A 23,577-nucleotide genomic window follows, 5' to 3' on the forward strand; every position below is an offset into this window, starting at 1 on the left:
TCATCCTGACTGACTGACCAACAGTAATCAACCTTTAGAAACTGGTATCACTTTCCTTTTGAATGTTATCTAATTTCCTATTTTCACTCAAAAAAAACCAAACCCCAAAACATTAGGAAATCATCCACGCAGACATACACTCCCCCTTGCCATTTTTTGAGGTTTTTAATATGATCCAAGGTGGCCCTGTTTAACATTTCCAATGTAGAAAGCAGTTGCCCAGCTGACAGCATGACAAGGTTCACAATACATTATACTTAAAAGGCAGAGCTAGGGTAGCGTGCTATGTCTTTACTTCTAGTACTTCTCTATGCTTACTGGTGCACTGAGAACACATTTTGCATTTATTTATTTATTAATGCTGGCACCCATTGTGAAAAGGAAATAGGAGTCTCTGGAAATACGAAAGATCGCCTACTTTCACTGTACAGGCACCCGTGTGTCACTGCGTACCAGCCACTGAAATGCTCTTTTATAATCTTGAGTTACAATACTCCTCAAGGGGAATCATAACACCCATCTTTGCATCTCTTAGAGCATAAGTTCAAAAGCAGAGTTATGTCCTTCTCACTATTTTCATTAGATACTATTTTTTTCCAGTACCTCAAGAATTTAGCTGATTCTTTAGGTCAGTACTGGATGACCTAGCCCTGAAAACCCAGGAACTAAGAGTTAACACCTCCTTAAGAGAATGGCGCTGGGATACAGAAATGTTTTTTTTTTCAAATCAAAAGCACAGCTGTACTGCAGGATGTAGTCATTTAGAAGTGGTTGGGTTTTTTCTCTTTTCCTGGAAGGAAAGGCACAATGAGAGAATTCATTGTCAACTCCATAGCATTTGATCTCCATGGAAACATTATCAGCTGACTTCAAAGTCAACCTTCAAATGTGTTGGATTTTTTGTGTGTGTGTGTGTGTGTGGCTCATTTCTGATGCTTCTATATGTGCACTTGAATGCTGGGGGGAGAAATACCAACACAAGCAATTCCAGTGACAACCTTGTACCTGAACACAGAAGAGCACTGGCATTTAGGAGAAGGAGAGGAAGGGCTTCATAATGAAGTGCAGAGATCTTATTGTCTGGAGAAAAGACAAGGCAAGCAGTGTATATGTACCTATAAACTCATTGTTTTTCAGTCTTAAATCAGTCTCCCTGAACTTGGCATACAGTAAATTAAGAGTCAGCTTGCTCTGGCTTTTCAGCAAAAAGAACTGTTCATATTCCTCTGTGTGTTCACTTAAAGTCAGCTATACTGACTTGTAATTTCTCCCTTACCAGGATGGGAGGTACTGACAGAAGCATCAGTACCTTCTAGAGTTACGAGAACAGAAAACGTAGCATAGTCTATGAAGGGTATGTAATCTAGTTTGCTTCTCAGGGATGTCAGTAGGTCTTTGGGGGGCTGACAGAAGGTGAATTCAAGTAGAAGAAAAGTAGAGGAGACAGATCCAATAGAATACAAGACTCCCACCCACAGCTGTGGAAAACTTGTTACGTTGTATTTTAAAATTCTGTGGTCATTCCTTATCCTTTAATAATATCACCAGCCACTGTTGCTGGCTTCTGAATTCCAGTGGCAGAACCATCAAGGCCAAACGAAGAAAATGAAAACAAAAACTGGCATTTATTCTTGGGTTGTTTTTATTTAAAAAAAAATGTTTGCAGAGTTGTTTGCATGCCTGATGTTGGCATCAAAGAGGAAGAAGACTGTACAGGCAACAGAAGGAAGAGTAATACTGGCAACGATTTGCTAGACAGAAAGAATTCTTACAGAGAGGAAGGGGAGAAAATTTTCTCTGTGTGGCAGATCTTGTTAATTGCAAAGGCTGAAGCAAGGTTTAGATTCACCTTCTTGGCTCCTCTGGTGGTCACTTAGAGAAACAACATTCCCTTTGGACAAGTCACTGCTATGCGTTCTTTTGTCTAATCTGCCTGGACAGAGTCCAACTGGCCACTTAAAATTCCATAGAAAAAAGCAGCTAGAGCTGGCAGAAACTAGATGAGTGGGGCCTTCCTCACTTCTGCTCAACCTGGCTCTTCCAGGGGATACAGAGATGAGTCCCATGCCAAGTCATGCCGATGTACTTGTGTGGGCTACAGAGGCAGAAGAGATATTCTTCTGCAACAGAAAAGATTTCAGCATGTGATCCTTCAAGGCAGTACAGGGTCAGGGTAGTCTGTTGCTCACAAGCTTTCATGTGAATGATGTAAACTTCATAGAGGTGGCCTGCACCAGTGGTTCTTGTTGACAAGGAAAGTTACATCTTATTTTGATTTCTGGCTATTTTATCTCAGTAACTGTATCACTCAGCCCGTACAGAAAGAGTTTTTATTTTCCTGGCAGGTTAGCTTAGGAAAACAGTAGTACAGCCTAAAGCCTTTTGCAAGCAAAGATCCTCAGTTCACATTCAGTACAAACAACTGAAAGCTGTACAACCACAGAGTCTTCTGGTCACTTGAAAAATGCAATGGATAGGCTTCTCTCCAGCACCTGTAGGGGAAAATATCCAAATCAAGTAGCCATCACCAGCACCCAGAGCTCCCAATGGCTCCTTTAGCAGTGCCTTCAGCGAACAAAAGGATTAAAAAGGCATGCGAATAACTCTACCCTTTCAGCCCTGAAAGTATTCCCTCTAAGAGTGTTTTTAGTAGCACACACTAGGCAACATGGAAGAAGGCTACACTGAGTTTGTTTGTGCTGTGTCTGTTCTCCAGTTTCACTTGTCTTGAAGAACATCTGTCTGAAGACTTTTCAGCATTAATGTTTTCTATAAAAGAAGATTCCACAAGCCTATCTGAGTTTCTTCTGAGAAGGTTCAATTTTTGACTAGAAGAAAAAGACCTTACACAGAAAGAGGCAGAATAACCTGGCTGCTTAAAGACCAAATGTGGTGCGCGGATTCCCCACGCTATGGGAGATGTCCTGTGGCAAGGCAAACCCAACCTGACTGCACAGGTTTCTCTTCAGCCCTGGCAATGCCTAGGCTGGGAAGCACCTGCCTGAGGTACAGTTTGGTATTAAACTTCTGTGTCTTGTCATCTGGTAAACCTGAGATGTGACAGAGTCACTCGAGTTTGCTCAGATCTCCAGTGCCCTTTTCCATTTAATCTTTTAGCCTCTTCCTGGGCCATCCTGGGAGGTTCATACTTCAGGGGATACAAGAAACCTGCTGGTAGACTCCCCATGTTGCCAAGCATCATGCTTGCCAGCACAAGGATGGGATAGTTTCACTAAGCATTGATTAGGATGTTTCTTCATTTTGACATTAAGAGATCCTCTTCCTTTCCCTTCTGCTCCAGTAAAATAACCGAATCACACACCACTACTACAACTGGCACAATTTTTGCTGCCTCCTCTGTTGTGGCTGCAAGTTGATGAGACCTTATGTTTGCTTGATTGGCTATAGTCCAGTCACTTTATTATTCTAGGTTATTTTGGGTGGGTCATAGGAATCAACCATTGCTAAAATAATCAGAGTTATTCAACTCAGTTTTTGATCAACTCTCCAATTTCTCACTAGTCAATTTTATCAAAAATAACATGCCTTTAGCTAAGTTTGTGTTGGTTTGCCTGGCATGCTAACTCATAAATTCAGATGGTGCCTGCTCGTAGCTGGTGCTCAGTGGCTGCTGTAGTGCACAGCAGGGTTATCCACTCCCAGTTGCAGTCCCATGCACCGTGCACATGGGATGTGTAGCAGAAAGTCACCATGTGCTAAATCTGCAGGGTACTATAATGGTGCAATACAGCCTGACAGTTGTATCAGCACGGCAAAGTGGAGATCAGCCCTCAGCTGGTAGTACTGTTCCATATACTGATTTACATGAGCCTGAGGGTGGTACCCATTCAGTGTTTGGCAGTTGCGAAGAGGATACATAGTCCTCTGTTGCCATAACATAATTGGCTTGTGCAGTGGCCATTCAAGACAGGCACCGCCGCTGAAGTAACACACGTGGTCGCACAGCTCTGGTTGGTGTGGATGCCGCTGGTACATTTTGAGTAGGAGGGCCAAAGCCAAATGCAAATCGCATTCTGACAGTGGCTGTAATGTAGTATCATAGCACCACTGTAGACTCTGCAGTGTACTCTGGCTATGGTATGAATAAAAATGCATTAAGTTCCAACCCAGGTGGGTATGTGGTCTCACAAGGACCTGCACTAAATCTCCATCACCCAGTCAGACTTCTCTGTCCATCTTGGCTTTTTTATTAAGGACAATTTTACAGTAAACCCCCTTGCTATTCTGCAACCTACTGGTGATGCTGCAAGCTGCTTCTGCTGGTACAGTAACATAATTAAGCAATAATTTATATTCTATGCATGGATCCAAGCATAAGTGTTCTCAAGAGCTGCGTGCTGCTGAAGGAGCGTTTAAATCCGTGCCAGAAGGAGTTTACCTGCAAAGCGCTCCCTCCAAAAGGCTTTGTGTCATCACTGTGTAGGGAGGGAATTCAGTTTATTCTTTAATAATTTCTTTGATTGTGATATAATTTAAATAGCTAATGGTACACACTCCACTTTAGGGTCAGACCTCATTTTATTTGTTTGTTGATGTACAGACCTCATTTTATTTGTTTGTTTGATGTACCTTGAAAATAGTAAAAGCTAGTAGGGCAGAGAGAAAGTAAAGATAATATTGTTTCACTTGTGAGATTTTTCCCCCATAACCCTATAATAAAAACTGATGATAATTAAGCACTTCTTCCAATACATTAGTGGCCACAAATTGCCATCAATAGCAGCTACTAGAAATACTTTAAAAGGTGGAGATTTGCATTTATTTGAGAATTGTGTGGTTTCAGAGGACATCTTTAAATCCATACCTTTGTGTTTCTTTTTTTTTATCTACTAGTGCTTGTAAGTAATACTTGGTATTTCTCTTGGGGGGGGGGAGGCGTGGGGCAGGAAGGGGAACCACTAAAACCAAGAAAGGGAGAAAAATCAGGGGGTTTGGTTTGTTTACTTGTACATCTGACAGCACAGTTTGTGAGTCATTTTGCCTGTTGTAGAGGGGAGAGAGCAAGTGTCATTCCATCACCTGTGGAAGAAATGTTTTCCAAATAATGAGAAAAATGATTTGTAGAGAGGAGGGTCTCAGAGGCTGACTTGGTGCCAAGATCATTTTTTACTAGCTTTTTGGATTTCCCTTGACTTCAAATCATCTCTAATATTAGGGATGAGAATGTTTAGATGAAGTTCATGCTAGCAGGGTCTGTTTGTGCACCAAAACCACCAAGGCTCACCTTTGTTTGCAGTATATCTAAGAAAGGTAGCAATTCTTGTCTCACAAAACACTGTGGACCCTGGAAAATCCCTCAAGCTCTATCACTGTGGAAGCCGAGCCAGGTCTGTCGATGAAGGATGTGGCTTCTGACATGGTTCAGGATTCAGAGGGGCACTAGCATTAGGCAAAATTAAAACAGATTAGGTATGAGTGGTTGGAGCCTGTTTGTATTTGAATCGGTTCACCCACAAGTAGTTCTGCTCTCCTGTGGAGGCGAGGCTTGAAAACTGTAAATGGAGGCATTGCAGCCCCTCACACAGCTGGGCTGATTGAAAAGAGAAGGGAGTTTACCAAAAAGAAAAAAATTTCTAGCAGCAGAGGCCCATGGCTCTGCTTGATATAATCATGCTTACCAACAGCTACAGCAAAGGGCGCTGACTCATCAGCCACACCGAATTAGGCTTTGACCAACAATATTACCTGTCCCAGCTATCCCTCTCCTGACCGTGTCTGCCCCACAGCAAGGATGGCAGTACCCTGATCTTATTCACATATAGCAAATAAGTTCATCTCCGTCCTAAACAAACTTCCGGTCTAAATGGAAGAGACATTCAGTGTAATGTTTAATATTCTTCTTGTAATATAAGATGGAAAAGCGCAAGATAGCCATGAGGTATTTAATAGCTCAGGTGCTCAAACCACTGTTGATCATCAGCCTGTTAGCAGGACAGGCACTGTCAAAACCAGCCTAAGAGGAAGGGCAGCTGTCTGATAAGCAGTCAGGACAGAGGTTTGACTTCATGTCAAACAGCATTTTCTGTGGCACAAACACAGCTTTACATGAAATTTAATCTCTCACCTGACTGAAGCATTTTGCAGTGACACATGAATTTTCTTTGTCAAAACCACCACTGTTGCCTTGTCTCATTCATTAGTGTTTCACTTAGGATGACAACGTGTAAATCCCAGCACAAAGAACTTTGCGCATTCTGCTCTCCCCAGCTGCTGAAGGAGGAGGTCTTTATCTCCCCCATCTAGCTCGCATACCAGCACATTCCTGTTGGTCTCTTATTACCACCTGTCCTTCACATTCTGTGTGCCAGTGCCATGGCTGGACCCACCAGACTTCAGGTCTGTTCATCTTCTTGGGCCAGTTAAGGGAAGTGTTTTAAAGTTTGTATTGTGGCAGCTGCCTGGGGATGTGGGGCATTAGTACCTGTGTAGGGGGCACCTCACTGATGGCAAGAACCTGCCAGGAAAGTGAATAAGGGATCAGTTTATTTTCTGGGGAGGAATGGAATCTCAGGGTTGGGAATGCTTGACTTGCTAGTCCTGCTGGCTCTGAAGCGCTGTGTCCATAGTGCAGGCAGGAGTGATAGCCTTCCTCCCCCTGCCATCCCAGCCTCACGTCTTCCCTGGACCAGCAGAGGCTACACTTTGAAGTGTAAGCTCAGTCTCTGCATCCCTTCCACCCATGACTCTTTCACTATGGTAGCCAACAATAGTGCACTATGCAAGGATGATCCTTTTTGTTGCCAGTTCATGAGGAAAAGCAAACAGTCATGAGGTAGTAACTGTACTCAGTAACCCTCCTGGTGAGAGACCATATTAACTGCAAGTGGGAACTTCTTGCTTGGCTGAATACAGACAACACATAGGACTCATATAATGGCCATAAAGATTCCTCCAGGTGGTATAAAATGGCATTTTTTGTGTCTGTAATGAATAGCACAAGGGAGGCTGATAAACCTGTACCATACAAGACATCTTGCAGAAGCACAGGGGGGTGACTGACTCAGGACTGTGCTATGCATCTGCTAACGTTGTGCATGGCAGTCATCATTTGTCGTCGTGGGATTAGCACATTCTCCACCGAAGGGGCAGGAAGGGGACATCCTTTTTTTAAAGAGGTCTCATGCTCATGATTTGTTTTATTCTCTGTTGTGGTTACTCGTTCTTCTTTATTGTTCATTTGTTATGGGGCAGAATACCCCCAGCAAGGTGGAGTGCCAGTGTATTGGGCACTGTTCAAGTACAAAGAGTAAGCAACACTTGCTGCATTGAAGAGCTTGTGATCAAAACAGCGAAGACAAAGTGTGAAATCACAGGGAGTATTTGAAATCCAAAGTTATTTCCTTCCCTTTTGTACTTAGAAAATGCAGCTTCAGTCTGGCCACACAGATTTTCCCACCCACCTCTTTTAACGATCTTGTATTTCAAAAAGAACTGAAATTATCATGTTCTTGCTAGCAAAGAAAGGCCTTTCATGTCATTTTCTATCCACAGCCATTTGAAATGAGCCACAGAACGTGGTTCAGAGGACAGTGGCTCTGATGGATCCTTTTTTTCCCCGATCCCACACTGTACTAGTCATGTAGATGTGTCACAAAGAGAACAACCGCACTCTTGCCAGATACCTTGATGTTACTGGATAACCTAAGTAATATAGTGAAACATGGAAAGGAGTTTGTGGTTTCTAATCAAACCGCCTGATTTTTGAGGAAAGGATTCTGTGAGGGAGACTTCCCCATTTATCCTGCTTTGTGCTTTGAAGTAGCATAGGGCATCTCTGAAGACAGCTCCAGAACCTGGGATCTCGCAAGGCTTTTGCAAAAGTCCAGAGCACTGATTATAGACTAATTGGGTGCTAGTGAGAGGCAAGAAGGCTTTTTTTTTATTTAAATAGGCATAAGTACCTACTGCAGCAGCTTGCTGGTCCTCACCGGTTCCCTGCGGCACTACCATAATATGAGTACTTACGAATAACTTGGGGCATCTGACAGCTATATATAACATTAGGGGAGGCACCCAGAGTTCACTTATTCCCTGACCTTTTCAACAGAGACGATCTAAGAGCAGGACTCCACAAGACATTGGAGTAAAGACAGTCCAAATAGACAAAGCAGTGCTCAGAAGAGGGAACAGAGAGGGGGCCATGATGGTGGTCTCACAGCAGGTCCCTGATAGAGATTTGCCTGCAGATTCTACACCTGTGTGATGTTCCTACTAAGTAAAGGAGGTGGGTATGGTGGTGTATATACATTCCTACAAATGCCCCAGTGTCTGAGCCTAATTCCCGGTGAATTCACCACATAATCTTACCTGTGTCTTTGGAGTGGGGAGTGTAAAATCCATTTCTTCAATGCAACTGCAACTAGAAAGATCAAAGAAGCAGAGAAACAACTGGAAAAGTGTTGAAGGAGAGAAGCAGGAGCAGGGGCAGAAAGGAGTAGGAGGTAAGGGCACCAGAGCTTGACACTAAAACCAGGCTGGCTGTAAGTGCTTTGGAGGATTATGCTTTCTTAGGGATGGGACCAGGAAGAGTAGGAGATTCCTCCCTAGCAGCTGCTAGTGCACAGATGCAGGATGTGCTGCACAGGTGGCACACACAGCACGCTACTGACCTGTGCATGAACAGCAGGACAACACATGGGACTGACCACACGTGTTACTTCAGCACGTCCTGTAGGTTGCCTTCTGTGCCCAGGGCTCTCCAGGAGATCCAGGGAGGCCCACATACAGAGGAATTAGAGAGGAAAAATAAACTAATAACTTTAGGTTGACTTTAGTTGTTATCTCTTGAGACAGGTGCGTAGTGTCTGTAGCTATCCATTATTTGGTGTGTGGGTGGCAACTGTGACATTTCAGGAACTCAAGTTTAGCTTTGATGAAGCTGGAGGCCAAAGATCAAAATTAGACTCATCTGGGTGGGCTAAGGTTCAGTCTCATCTGATACATGTGTCTTTCCACAACACTTACCACCTGACAGAGTTATAAAGCCTGTCCTTGCAGTGTTCTCAGGAAGAAATGAAATATTGCTGCAGAGATGGAAAACAAGAACAGGATATTTTAAAGATTTCCCCAATAATGCAGAGGGCACCTAGACTGAGACTGGAGACGTGCAGAGGATAGAATCTGAATTTTATGAGGGATTCAAAATTTGACAGTGGTATTTAAAAGGGGGGTATATAAAGAAAGTTTTTAGATTTTGATATAAGAAAAATCTGAAAAAATCTGCCAGGACATTTCAAATGTATATTTCAACAGAGCCAGAATACGTGAAGTATTTTGTAATATTTTCTTCTATAAAATCCATCACTGAAAAATTGAAATTAAACAAAAATACCAAGCTTCCCCCCCCCCAAAAAAAAAAATAATACTGAAACATGATGACTCACTCTGTATTTGTCTAAAGCAAAATTCCAGAAAAATCAATGGTTTCATGAAGCATTCTGGTTCCCAAGAGAGTGCTTGTAATGAAAAGACCGTTCCTGTGGATGTTTCTCCATACAGCTCTGTTCAGCGTCAGATCAATATTCAAGGCTCTGGTGGCACTCAGTTCATTCCCTGTGGAGCTGCTAGACTAAGCCACTTTCTAGACAAACATCTTCCCCTAGGTATTTCCTTACTGCTTGCACCAGCTCTTCTCAGGCGACTTGGAAAGTGGTATGTCTATCACTCTTCTAATTTCTCTTTGTTTTTTTCCTCCCTTCTTCTCCCCTTCCCGCTCTCCTCCAGGAACCTTCTGCATCATTTCACTGTGCACGTGCGTGGCTGGAATCAACTTTGAGCTCTCCCGCTACCCCCGCTACCTGTACGGACTTCCCGACGACATCAGCCATGGCTATGGCTGGTCCATGTTCTGTGCGTGGGGGGGGCCTGGGCCTCACTCTTATCTCTGGCTTCTTCTGCACTCTGGCCCCTTCTGTCCAACCTGTCCCCAGGACCAACTGCCCCAAATCTAGACCTGAGAATGGGACAGTGTGCTAAAACAAATAGCAAACAAATACACACACACACACACACATATATATATGTCTATGTATATGTATACCTATACATGCATATATATGTATATATAATTATATATATATAATCTCAAATTAATGCCAGTGCCAAGGTAAAGCTGAGTCCAACACAGCACTCACATGTCCACCGGACTCTGTGTTGCTTCGTTCTTTCTCACAGCGATGGGAAAGCTTTTCTCTCACATGGCTCTTCCATCCGACTCTTAACTTCAGCATCATACCTTAGAGGTCGAATGAACATATAGTTGCACCTGCCCACTGCCATTTGGGAAGGGGAACAGGGGGTCCGTGTGGGGGATCTGGAACCAGAAATCTGTACAGGACATGGAGGGTGGGTGGGAGGACAAAAGCCTGTCCATTGCAGCCAGAAGGGAAAATGCAAACAGCAAGTGAAAGAGCAAATCATTTCAGCCACCTCTACAACATACCTCCTCAAGGTCATTCCCAGAAACCCACCCACTTTCTTCTTCTTTCTTAAAACAAAATGACAGAAGCCTGCCCTGTCATTGGTTTGGGGCTTTTTTTGGGTTTTTTTTGTTTTTCTTAAAACATAGAAAACAAAATGGACAGAACGTGTGGGGAAAAGCAGAAAAGCATTTTTTCTCTTTGCCTGCCAAACTTTAGAGAGAAGCAAACAAGTGAAAATATAATAATAATAATAATAATAATAATAAAGAGATCTAACAAAATAAAAACAGAAAGCAACAACAAAAAAACCAACTCCATGAGGACATCTCAGCGGACTTTCCAACAATGCGGTTTTAATCTTCCAGCTGCCTTACATCCAGGCTTACAACTGAGGCTGAACTGCTAACGTAAATGCAGCAGAAGGCCTTTTGAAAATGCTGTGATACATGTGTGTATAGATTTTTCTTCCCTCTTCTTTTATTTATTTTTTTTTAAGAAAACAAAAAATTTAAAACATTGCAATGTGATTGTCCACTAAGTCATCCATGCTGTGTTTGTGGCCCAAGACTGAGGCACCGCAACTACAGAAGCGTGAGGAAAGCTGTCAGGTCTGAGACGGCATGTCTCCTCTGGTGGATTTCAGGATGGTTTTTTTGTTTTCATGGAGCATCTAAAAAGTTCGGGATGGCGGATCCAGGGGAAGACTGACCAAGGAAAAGGGAGGTGGGGGAAGCCCTGACAGTTGTTCTTCCCAGATATCTGCTGGAGTGGGATTTCATCGAGTTTCCATTTTGGATGTTTAAGACAACGGGGCAAAAGCCATTGCCGAGGAGGAAAGGGCAGCTAATTTTTATAAGGGAGAAGTAAGAGACGCCTCTCATTGTGTTCATGTATGACAAATAAGACCTTCCCACATCTTGTCTTTGGAAACTGCCCTGGTTCACTGGACATCTCCACTCTCCATCTGGGAGAACTGTGCACAGATGGAAGCGAAAGGGTCAGATGCAGAGAACAGAGATCCATTTCCCATAAGTTCAAGTGTTGTATGATATAATTGCGAATCTGCAAATGTGACTTTCTCTCTTTTTTGGTCTTTCTCTTTTTCCTGCTGCTCCTCTTCTCTTTGTCTCCTTTTCCCCCTCACTCTGCTCTTCCCATTGTTCAGGTCATAGGTCCCAGAAGAGCTAAACGAACAGCTAAGTCTGCAGAGGTGGGTGAATGCCAGTAGAGGAAGCGAAGTGTTTTGGCTGTGAGGGCAGCGGGTCTTTGCAGGGAAACAGTGGCTGAGCAGAAGGTGGGGAGGAAGGACCGAGGGTGTAACCAAAAGAAGTCTGAAGAGGCAATGGCTGAACGGCCGTATCCCGGAGCGAGGGTACCACTGGCAAATAAACATATAGGCAAAGGGAGACAGGGCAGAGAAAAAAGGCCTCCCCAGAATCAACCCAACCCAACATGCTCTTGATTCAGGGACAGTACCAGCAATCCTTTCTTACACGATAGCTGCATGCCATCGGTCCTCCTTTGTCAATAAGAAGTCATCCTCTATATCTAAAAATATCTCTCCAGGAGGCGGCAACCTGTTGAGACTGTGCCTGCTACACAGAAATGAAGGCATTAATTTCCAGGTCATGCCATTTAAACAGCTGGCAAGAAAAAGTATTTTGCTTAGTTAAAAAAATCAAACCAATGAATAATTCTTATGTAATACAATTGCACAGCCATTTTCCTTCCAGTCCTGCTTCCCCTCCCCTTACACTTCGTGTGATAGTGTTGCTTTATTAATAGTACCCAAAGAAATGAAGTTTATGGAGGGCATTTTGGAGTAGGGTAGATTTGGGTTTCTTTCATTCTCTCTCAACTACCTGGCTTTTGCTTTCTCATGTCTACAAATTCCCCAAACATGCCAATGCCAGCTGCCAAGTCAGTGTGTTGCCACTGAAGTGCCATCCTTGGCAGCTGAAGTTTCATCATTTCATTCTCCATTAGATGTGACCAGAGAAAGTATTTATTTGTTCATGTTGAAAATACAAGCCTTTTGAAGCTTCCTTTTTAAGTAGATTGGTTTATTTCTTTTTTCCGGAAAGATTTTCAAATAGAGTTGTTTTGGAAAGCTTTGAAACCGTTTGACTGTGCCTACTAGGTAAGGAGGCTGATGAACCATTGGACAGAAGAAGGAAATTAAAAATAAAAACAGCTCTTGGAAAGCTAAATGAAAATTGAAAGCAGAAAACCAGTAACTAAAAACTAAAAGAGACCTATAAAGAAATCTGTGATTTTTTTCAAAATTTGTGAAAAAACATTCTCATTAAGATAATAATGCTTTAGGAAAATAACTGTTAGATTAAAACAGCTTTGAACGCAAACTTTGTTCTTCCTCTGCAGTGCTGAGTGTGATAGGATAGTTGTTTCATGTGAATACAGGTACCTGGAGTGACCCAGGCAAACTAAAGGGCGGAGGTATCTAGCTGGAGTCCACCATCAGGCCCTGTGCCATGGAAAGCAGTATGACAGCGTCTGTGATGATGTACCTTTGCATGGTCCGTGACTGTTTACAGCGTGTATTCTTTTACAGATACAGTTTTGAAAGAGGGCTAGCCATATGATTTAAAGAAATGGAAATAATTTTGCTGTTTTATGGCCTCTCAAAGTTTTCTTTCTGCAGCTGGCATGAAAATAGTTCTGCCTTGATGAAGTGTTCTCAGATGATGTTGGCTTACAAGCTGTATATGAGCCTGTGTGTTTGTCTGTGTGGCAACGGTGGAAGAGGGTTATGATTATTTTTATTTAGAACAGAAGAGTGTTAACCCTGGATCTTTGGGCCAGTTCTGTGATTTTCTACTTGCTATAGCATAGGCTCTGTAAGGTCTGTGTGGCTGTGAAGCATCTTAAAAACTATTGAAGTAAGTGTCTGAAGCAGCAGATGATCATATAACCTTAATCTCAAACTGGATGCCCAAATATTTCTCCAAACACCAGTTCTCTCATCTCTGCCTCAAGTAAGGGCAAAACCCCCTTGAGATATTGTGAATTTCCCTCCGTGCTACTCAGAGAACTGGAAGGAGCCCTATGTGCTTTGATACCCTTGAATGGGGCACATAGCCTCACCATGCTTTCTGTTGGCTCAGACTCTTCTTTAGAGCAGGATTGACTCAAAATACATCCAGATTCAAATTTGCAATCATTAGCGTCTCCGTCTATCCTGAGACAGAACACTCACATCTAGTCTGAGTTTCTGCATTTTGGGGAGGCTTTGAAATAATCTTTCTGAACAGAGATTCAAGCTTTTTGACTAGTGTGTCTTTTCTAGTTGGAGGAGCAGCTAATTAGAAATCTGCTAGCTGTGATCCTAACGTTAAGGGGCTTGATGCTGTCCCTCAGATCTGCTCTGGCAAAGTGCCTAAGCATGTGCTTTACTTGGAGCATGTGACTAATCCCCTTAACTTTGATAGACTTATTCACATGCTTAAAGTTAAGAATGTGTTTTCCTGGATGGTGTTCAGCTTCCTGCAGAGTCCAGCCCCCGCTCTTGTTTTCCTATCCCCCCTTGTGGATAAAGTGACACTGCTGGCCTAGCCTGATGTACCAGTGGGTGATTGGTCTCCCTTTCCATGAGGTGGTCACACAGGATCCTGTAGCTGGCAGGCTCTTTCCTGCACATGGCCTGTCATGTTGCACTGCTGGGACAACACATCTCTATGCTCCAGAACTTCACTGCAGTGAACACAGATGTCACGAAATGCCAGTCCTAGGGGCGCAGGATGAATTGGCTCAACCACTGCGATCTGCAGGCTGAGGTTTTGTGTGTAGTGACTCTCGCTTGTTGTGCAGTGAAGCTGTCCTGTGACCGCAGCAAGTTAGCTACAAGGGGTTCTGCTGTCCATCCCCGCCGGGGCACTGCATACATGAGGGGGCTACATGGCAGGAGTCCATGTGCTCTGTATCTTACGGACTGTGTAGGACACCTTCTTCAAGCTAAAACTGTTTGCCTGTTAAAATTCCTGACTCATACTGGCCGCCTGTATATATCATCTCTCCCTTCTCCCTCTCTGCAAACACAGAACTGATCTTCCCTAATCTAAACAGTACAGTCCCTGCACTAGTTGGACTTTTTTTTATATCTTTCATTCCACTCCAGGGACAGTCACAAGTGGATCACAAACCACAAGTGACCAGAGCAATTTCTTTAAAATATTGCTTCTGAAAAACGTCCATTACTTTTAAAAGTGTTATTCTAGCTGCAGTAACAAATGAAAGGAAAAAAAAACCCCACAGCTCTCAGAGTCCTCTAAACAGAGGATCCTCATCCTTCCAGGAGAGAATCATGAGAGCAGGTATTCTGCTTTCCTGTAGATGCAAGTCATTTGGGACCATTTTTAGCTATGGCATGTTAGCTGTGCAGTTCATTGGACAGTGGATAAAAACAGCGTAGGTGAAAGAAAGAATTGATATGCAGGGGGTATCTCAGATTCCCAAGCATTCTGGAAGACTGTGTCTCCGTGGTTGTCCATTTACCCACCATGCAGCACCTCCAAATCAGGCTCATCCCTGGAGCCCCACTGATAAGCAGAGCTCAGAAAAAAAAATCACTGTAATCTGTCCTTAATTCCTGAGTGCCAAGCTAACTGCCAGCAGTGAAATGGAGAGGAAATAATACGTTACCAAGTATAGTTTAAATAAAGACATACATTATTCGGGCTCTTTCTTCTGTGTGTCTCTACATAGCCCTATAAGGGCTATAGGAGTGCTCAGACACATTCACACAAACCAACACTGCATTTCCTTGCCCCCAGGTTTTTCAGTCTTTCATGGCCCGTACTGCTGTGCTCAGCCAGCCAGCGAGGGAAGACTCAAGGTGAAAAACTGAGACAGCTCTGAACGATTGCCAGGCACCACTGACAGACAAGAAGTAAAAAGTGTGCATGAAGCACAAACAGCACGTAAAGATTAGTGATGAATGAAATTCCAAGGTCAGGAACTGAGTTTCAAAAAAGCCTAAAGTTTGACTGCAAACTCCAGGCTGGATCCATAAGATCTTGCTTCTGCCAATCTAAGCTGAAAAATCATGAAACCAGAGCTTAGCTCAAAACTTACTGTTTTCAGGTACAGCCAGGAATATAATGCATCTGTTCCATAGTCTGTTGAAGTCCGTAGAATGCTTCCCCTTGGCTTCAGGAGGTTTGGATCAGGTGCCTTAGAAAACATTTTAGTGCTGTCGTGATTAACACTGAAAGTGAAATGTGTGCTTACACACTCACAATATCTAATCTTTGGCTTTAGTAAGAAACAGTCATCAGATGTTACACACACACACACAATTTAAGGTTTCCTGCCTGCCTGCCCCGCTAATACCCCAATCCTACAGCTTTTTTCAGAGCCATAGTTAGAGACTGCAAACTTTTTAAAACAAATGACCTACTGTTGGTGCCAGGGGCTCTGACAACTCCCTGTTGACATCTGTGGGAGAACTGGAGCTTGATACAATGGTGTCATTTTAATTGCAGTTTGCCTTGCACGTGTTTAGATCTAACTTGGAGAAAGAGGCTAGATGACTGCCTCAATATATAGGCCACAAGAGGGAAATGAAATGCTGGTCACCTCTAGTAAAGCACTCCAGAATCACAGATCAATTGTCCTTCCTTGCTCAGGGAAGACTTGCAATGAAAATAATGGAGGCTTAGATAGGTTATCTCCAAGGGAAGGCAGGGGACTGGAAAAAAGGAAACCAAACAACAGTTGCTATAGGTCAAAATTGACGGCATTAGTAGCATTACATGAGGACAATCCAATGTCACCTGTAGTATCAGCAGCAGAAACTGTCTGTCCCTCATAGGATTGCATTTTTATATTTTTCCTTCACTGATTAGCACGCCAGCAGAGTGGCTGAAAGCGACTTCAAAAGTTTTCTCGTGTAGGGCATATACACACAGACACCCTCACTCCCCTCCACACCCAGACAAACACACAGGTACATCCCACGTGATGTGGGTGCTAGTAACCTGTAAACATGTGTACTAGAGAGAAAATACACAGCAAAATGAAGCATAATAGTTTGTTTTCTATTAAATCAGGAGTTACAATGCAATTCAGATGCCATCTGCATCCATGTTAGGTTGTGTGTGCAGACTGCATGGAAACTATCTGATGAAGAGACATGGGGAAGCATAATACAAGTGGGACAAACTGGTATTTGCCATCAAATGTATTAGAATATTTAGGAAAGAGTTGCCAGTGTTGTTCTGATCCCACAGATGCAGGGAAAGGAAGCAGCTAAGACACAAATATGTGTTTCTTTCTGCCTATCTTGCCTTTGGGCAGGTACCTCCAGCAGAAGAGGAGGCAGTGAACAGCTCAGGGCAGAAACATCCTGAAACACTGCAGCAAGACTCTCCAGAGCTGACCATCAGTGCTCTTCAATACAGGGTTCCTATAGAACTACTTCTGATCCAGGCAGTCCCGAGCTTGCCATCCTACCTCCAAAAACACAGTTGTGTCCACAAGTCCTTACTGTCTTCTAGTGCCATAGACTGTGGTACTAACCACTTATTTGTGATATATACGGGTGTCGCTTTCTGAGTGTGTAAGGCTAAGGGAAAAAAAATCTGAAGTCCCATCAGAAGGACAGCCTTGGTATTCACAAGACTGATTCTCACAACCTGGTGTTGCAAGGTGCTTCTCAAACACAGATGGCCTCAGTCACAAGAGAAAAATCGCACCACATCACCTCCAAATCAGAAAACCTTTTGATCCCCTAGTGTAAAAATCCCACTGTGCCAAGAGGCAGCACCATGGCAGGACACTACTCGAGTCTTATTTCTGTTCTCTGCAGAGGGCTTGTGCGGGCTGTGGCAGCATGAAGATCGTTATTGCTGCTCGGCACAGTAGGGAGCTTCACAGCCCTGTGGCTCTGAGCCCTACCTGTGGCAGCAAGGCAAAGGAATACCTCTGTAAAGGCAATTCCTTCCAGTGGCCTTGTTATTTTGCCAGCTGGTCAGAAATACCCAAACAGTGAGAGCGATTCAGCGGTAGAAGAGATAGAGCCAAGTCTTCAAAAAGCTGTGTGACCTGCGGGTTTTGCCCCAGTTTCAAAGTGATGTAGACACCAAGGAGGATGAATTAGATACAGTTCAATCTCCTGGGGCCAGCCACAGAAAAAAGCCTCAGCATCCAATTCCTCCTTAGACAGTGAACAGAAGTAAAACACTAAATGCCTTTGGTGCCTACATATATTTTTTTAAAAATATACGCTCCTAATTTGCTTAAGCTCTTGTGACATTTTATCTCAAGAATAGTTTTCATCTGACTGTAAAGCATAAGGCTGTATTTTTTTGTGAAGGGTTATTCATTAACAATATAGATCATAAGAAAAAGGCTTGAGTAATCAGAACAATAAAATAAAAGTGCAGCCTTAGACTATTCAGTTAGGGTGTACTGAATTATTTATAACTCCTGGGCACCAACAACAATCACAGACATCTAATTTAAACTGTTACTATTTTTACTCGGCAATTTCCATCACTTAGAGTGTTTATATTCATGTATTTGTTGTTTGATCTTTTGCAGGACAAAATTTCCCCTACTTAAACAGAAAAGCATATTTGGGGACTTTTGAAGATATTTTTCTGCAGTAACTTTATTTTTCTGCAGTAACTTAAATTATTTTAAAGCATTTTGAGGCCTAATATGACAGACATTAGAACTTTCAAAGCTGTAAAATGTACCTAAAATGGGCTTGAACTTTCAGTTCTTTCTCAAGTAAAATTCCCTTTGATTACAGGTCATTGGAGTCAATGGGAAAATTGCTTCATTAACAGCTGTAAGACTAGGTCCTATTTATTGTGTATATGTGGTGAGGGGACTTATGTGAGGGGGCTGTACTTATATGTCAGCCCACTTAAGGATCTTTTGCGTAGACACAGGAACAGTCACTACTAAGTGTCTCCAACTTTATACCAACCTCTTTTTGCAAAAAACAGCCATTATACATGTGTGTGGCTGAAATAATGCAGTGGTAAATCTAGCCCATAGGCTGACACACATATACATGTATATATGTATATATATGTGTATATATATTTGTAAATTTATGAAAAATGTCCATAGCTTCATGATTGCCTGAAATAACCTGAGGTTGATGTACAGAATTTCAGGCAAAGGACTGTTTCTTTTTCACAATCTTCATATGTATCTCAGTTTTAAATGAAAGCAAAGTTAAAAGTACTATTTCCCAGGAAAATCCTCATTCCACCATTGTGCCAGCTGGGGAAGGGTACCACACTAAAGTCAGCAGCATGCACATCCACACACATATATCCAAGCATAGGACTGGGTCTCGAGGGTTTTTTAAGGAAAAGAAATGGACTGGAAAAGCCACGGCAGAATTTCTGTTCCGCATTAGCTCTATCAACAGACTCACTCACGCTTCATTAAGAGGCCCTTTGTACAGGTGCCGTTCTTCTGCACTAGGTGTACGTTCGTGAGGAGCACCGTTGTGAACGAAGTCAAGCTACGTGAAGGCCTGGATTTTCTGACCTGCACTCATCCGCATTAACCTTAGGCACTTAACGGAGCTCTTCATGTTAATGGGCTCATCTCCTTTGGTTTCTTGTGTAGTTAATAAAGAAAGACAGTAGTTTCTAGATGGTCAACCAGTAAAAATGACATCGAAGTCGGCTTTAGAAGTTCCCTCTCACTCTGCAGAGTGACCACTCACCTATCTTGCGTGGTCCCAAGATCTTAAAAGATCTTAAACCGTGGTGAGATGAATCAGGGACCTAGTGCAGAAGAACATCCATATGGAGATCAGCCATGGCCCTGTGCTTCAGCTGCATGGCCTGGCTGACCATGCAAAACAGAGGTGTTAATTGTGGAAGACTGTTGGAACAAAAGGAGATGTTCATGGCAGCCTTCCCCTGCCAAATTGCAACATGACTCCAAATGATAGGGCTCGCATCAGCCCTTGGAAATGCACGTAAGGTGAGTTCCTCGAGGTAGTCTCCAGGCATAGACTACTGGGTGCTCCATTCAATGCTGGAGGTCAGAGATCTTTGGTCTGAACTCTTCACCTTTCTCTGCCAGTCCTGGGCGTTGCTAAAGCAGTTCAAGGAGTGAATTTACATCCTAAAAGTTTGAATGGCTGAGCTGTTTGAAGGTTACTTTCTTGCTCTGTCCCCAAACTGGCCTGAAAAAAGTCATCTAGCTGGTAGAAATAATCATCAAATTCTCCTCTAAGGTACACTCTGTGTAGTTTCATATTTTTTTCCCTATGTTAATAACTGCTTTACAAACTGTTTACATGGAGATTAAAGAGATTGCAGTTTCATCCCTTATTGTTGGGATTATAGTTGTCCTCAGAAAAAAACAACCTGAGGACTCAACAGGAGAATGAACCGTGACTGCATTATTCAGAAAGCTGCTCTGACAAGGCTGAACGTACATCTCCATCTCATGGTGAGAGTCTCTCAGAGCCAAAATTTGGAATCACATATTAAAAGCAAGTCTGTCTGGAAGGACCAGTGATTTAATCCAGTATAAGAATTCAGGAGGTCTTACATATTCCTATATTTTACCTGAATAAAACAAACACAGTCAGAGGAGTGGGAGAATTAAACGGATTTCTGTAAACTCGAGAGCTAAGTGAACTTTGAATGTTGTGCCAAGGTGTGGTCACTACTATTTATTTCTACGGCTAAATGTAAGTCAGTAACTTGATAATCTTCACCCATCTCTCAGAACGACTTTATTTTTTAAAATACTGTTAAGGTTATGACAAGAGGGACTTTAGCTGGCCTGCAGGGACCTGTAAAGTACAAATTCAATACTGTGTACCAGTGCTTAGGGAAAGACTTTAGCGAGAATGGGGAAGATAAAGCTGAGTTGCAGGGATCAAAAGTTATTTTTCAGCATGGCATCACCTTGACCAAGCTGTCCCGTTTCATCCTGACATTCCTCTCCTGTTCTCCCTTTCCCTTTTTTGAGGAATCAGACATGTGCCCCTCTCTCCCTCTCTTCCTTTTCCTCCCTCTGTGTGAGAATATAGAGATGCTTCCTGTAAAGACGTTTTTCTCTAAATCCCATTCCATACCAACTCTTGCATACGTGACTGTTTTGTTATTTGAGATGTCTGTGAAAAAGAAATAAAGGCTTTAAGGGTGAATTCTGGAAATAAGGAGCTTGAGAATAAATCAAATTTAAGGATGCAGCACCATTTTCTGCATGATTTTTCAGACTGTTCCTAAATTCTCGTCATTGCCCTCCTGCCCTTCCTCTCTGTGAGACAGATGAGGAGGGTTCTGGGATGTGGGACTCTCAAAGGTTGCTCGTTTCGTTGTCAACTCACTGTGCCCCATAAGGGTTTTGCAGACTTTTCAGAGTTTTACTGTCAAAGGAAACCTCCTTTTCAAAGGTGATAAAGTCAATGTGCAACACTGTGTGGGAGGAGGCTCTAAAGGGTGATTCTGTCCCAGTTCATCTTTCTTTCCCGTATCTTTACAACAGCGCTGCGTGTCCAGCCATGCACACTCTCCTCGCTGCCAGGCTGACTTTGCCAAGGGTGCAGCTTGCCAAGGGAGGCCTGCCTGGCCCCTCAGCCCCATGCTGCACTTGGATTATCTTCTTGGATAATCTTCCACTTTCTCTTAAAACAGAACCGTCTCACCTGCTAATGAAAGCCATAACCTGCTCCTGCGATGCTGCAGCAGGGAGAGAAGGCACAGCCTCCCGTGGGACAGCAGCAATGCCTGGCACTGGGGTGATCCGAGGCAGTAGGCAGGAGGAGGGATGGAGCTCACATGGCCACCTCACATCAGAGAGCTAAAGCATCACCTTGCCCTGCCAGCTCCACCGTGCCGCTCACGAACCACTCAGCCAGTTCAGAGGGTGGGTCTGACTCCTCGCTGACTCAACTCCTATGGCAAAACATGGCCAGGCTGTGTGAAGGTACTAGCGTTTTGCACAAAGGTCAGTGAGAAATGAGACTCGCTGGACTCTTGTCCCCACACAGCAGGTACATCTCAGGCAGATATTTGCTCTTTAGGATTTCTTCTGCCACAAGTAATATTCACCCTAGTCATGAGCTGCCACACTGGCCAAAAGTTTTTGGAAGGTTCCCTTTCCTTGGCTCCTTCATTGGTCCTTTTTTCCTTAAGAAGCATCTTCTTGCTCAGAAGAAATTAAACAACTCCCATAACCATCCTTTGGTGATGACAAAAGTCACAGTCACCACTGTCTCCAATTGACACTTTGAGAGGCTTAGGATAATAATTCACTTAAATGCTTGTGAATTGAAGTACGTCAGCCCTTTTCTAGGACTTTCCCAAGTAAAATGAGATGACTGGTACAAGACATTTGTCAATGAGATGCATCTTGGCCAGATGTTTATGTTTCCTCTAAGTGCAGTACACACGTATCAAAGCTGGATTAAAAAAGACCTAGAATGCCACAATACTCAGGCATAATCAGAGAAATGCATTCATACGTTGCATTTATCTGGCATATTTTCTCTTCAGAAAATTTTACAGGTATAAGTCACACCAGACCTGTCTCAGGCAGGTTTGTATTATAGCCATTGTAGAGATGGGAAGCCAAAAGCCTGGCAAAAGACCTGATGCTTAGTGGTTTGATGCCCCCTTGCAGCTTCTGCTAGCTGCAGGTGGAGTCTTCTGTTTTCAGCACTTCTTAAAATCCAGACTGTAGCTGGTTTATCCAAATCTGCAATGGTTTAAATGTGAAAGCCAGGATTAGAACACTCAGGATCCTGACTTCATCAGAGCACTGCTACAGAGCTTTGATCCCACAAAGCACTTGCCCAATTTCGAGCATGAATGTCACACTAATGATGTTATTGCCATGCTTAAAGCTAGGTACATGCCTAATTGCTTTGCTAGGTTGGGAATTACATTGAAATATATTAAACTAGCATATTTAGAACATCCAAAAATGTTTCAATTTCTGGAATTTTTCAGGCATTGTCAAGGATATTTGAACTGTGTATGCAGCCGCTCAACCAACTGGACCACTTTTTAGCCAATTTGCGCAGAGTTTAATGCATATAATAAATAAAAAAAATAAGAGTTTGTGTAGTAACATCCAGTTGTCAGAAGTAATTGAGACTGGCATGTCCTGTGAGGTTCAGACTTCAGTGCTGCTGCAAGAGGCAAAGTGGCTCCTGCAGCCATCGGTGCTAACGATACATCAACAATAAGTGACTATTACGTTAGGCTGTTCTGGTAAGATGTGAGTGTGGTGGCTAATTTCACAAGTAATGTGACATCTTATCAATGTATTGTACTTTTCCATTTCTTCCTGTAAACTGTTGCAGGAGAGGTGAACAGAGGTTGTTTAAACATGAAACAAACCCAAACTTCTTGTTCCTTTAATCCAAGGTGCTAATCTGCAGACCCATGGGTGTTCATGTACATGCATTGGTGTTTGCTCGACCATGGCCCTGAAGGATCATTTTAGTGGCAGCATTGAGATCAGGGAGCTAACAGGGGGAAAGAACAAACCCCTGTAACTTCGAAAGACAAAAGTTGCAGAAAGCATCACAACTGCCGAAAAACTGGCTACATATTACAATTTTCCTTTTGTTTTGATTTTGTTTGCTTTTGGTTTTATCCAGATTGGCAAAGAATACTGTATTTCCATTGATTAAAATCTTGTCTGGTAACTAACTAAAGAACTTGTTCATGGAAAATTTAAAAATAAATAAGTAAACTGTCAGTTGTGGAATGTAAACTGATTAAACAAATAAAAAAAATCATGTTGTGTGTTTTAAGCGGCTGTGTCTGCTTGTGTCAGGAGCAAGGCTGGACACCTCTCACCATCCCCAGATGAAGGATGAAGGACAAAGAGCAGAACTGGAAGGTGGGTGGCCTCTGAGCAATGGGGTACTGGAAATGCTCTGTTAAAACTGTTAATAATAATGATTGGATGGCTTCTGATCAGAAACACTGCAGGAAACATTAGAAACACAACCAGTATCTCAGCCTGACTATTTATGAAGAGGGTTTTCTGCCAGTCATAGAAGGGATTGATTCCTCCTGGAGCCTTGGGAACTGCATGTACTCTAACACCATTAATCCTTTCTGGAGCCACCTAACATGTCGAAGTCTGTGGCTTGATTGAAATGTGTAGAGAC

General features: G+C 42.9%; 1 protein-coding gene across 1 annotated transcript in view; it reads left to right on the plus strand.

Annotated features, from left to right (window-relative positions):
* The window catches only part of TMEM178B (transmembrane protein 178B), a 237,081-nt gene extending 213,867 nt beyond the window's left edge, over positions 1 to 23,214 (plus strand). The window contains exon 4 of the mRNA XM_037389882.1: positions 9,745 to 23,214. Coding sequence (XP_037245779.1) covers positions 9,745 to 9,971 — 227 coding nt within the window. The 3' untranslated portion in view covers positions 9,972 to 23,214. The remainder of the gene's footprint in view (positions 1 to 9,744) is intronic.
* Positions 23,215 to 23,577: the final 363 nt, after the last annotated feature.

Source organism: Falco rusticolus, chromosome 5 (genome assembly GCF_015220075.1).
Source record: "Falco rusticolus isolate bFalRus1 chromosome 5, bFalRus1.pri, whole genome shotgun sequence".
NCBI lineage: Eukaryota > Metazoa > Chordata > Aves > Falconiformes > Falconidae > Falco > Falco rusticolus.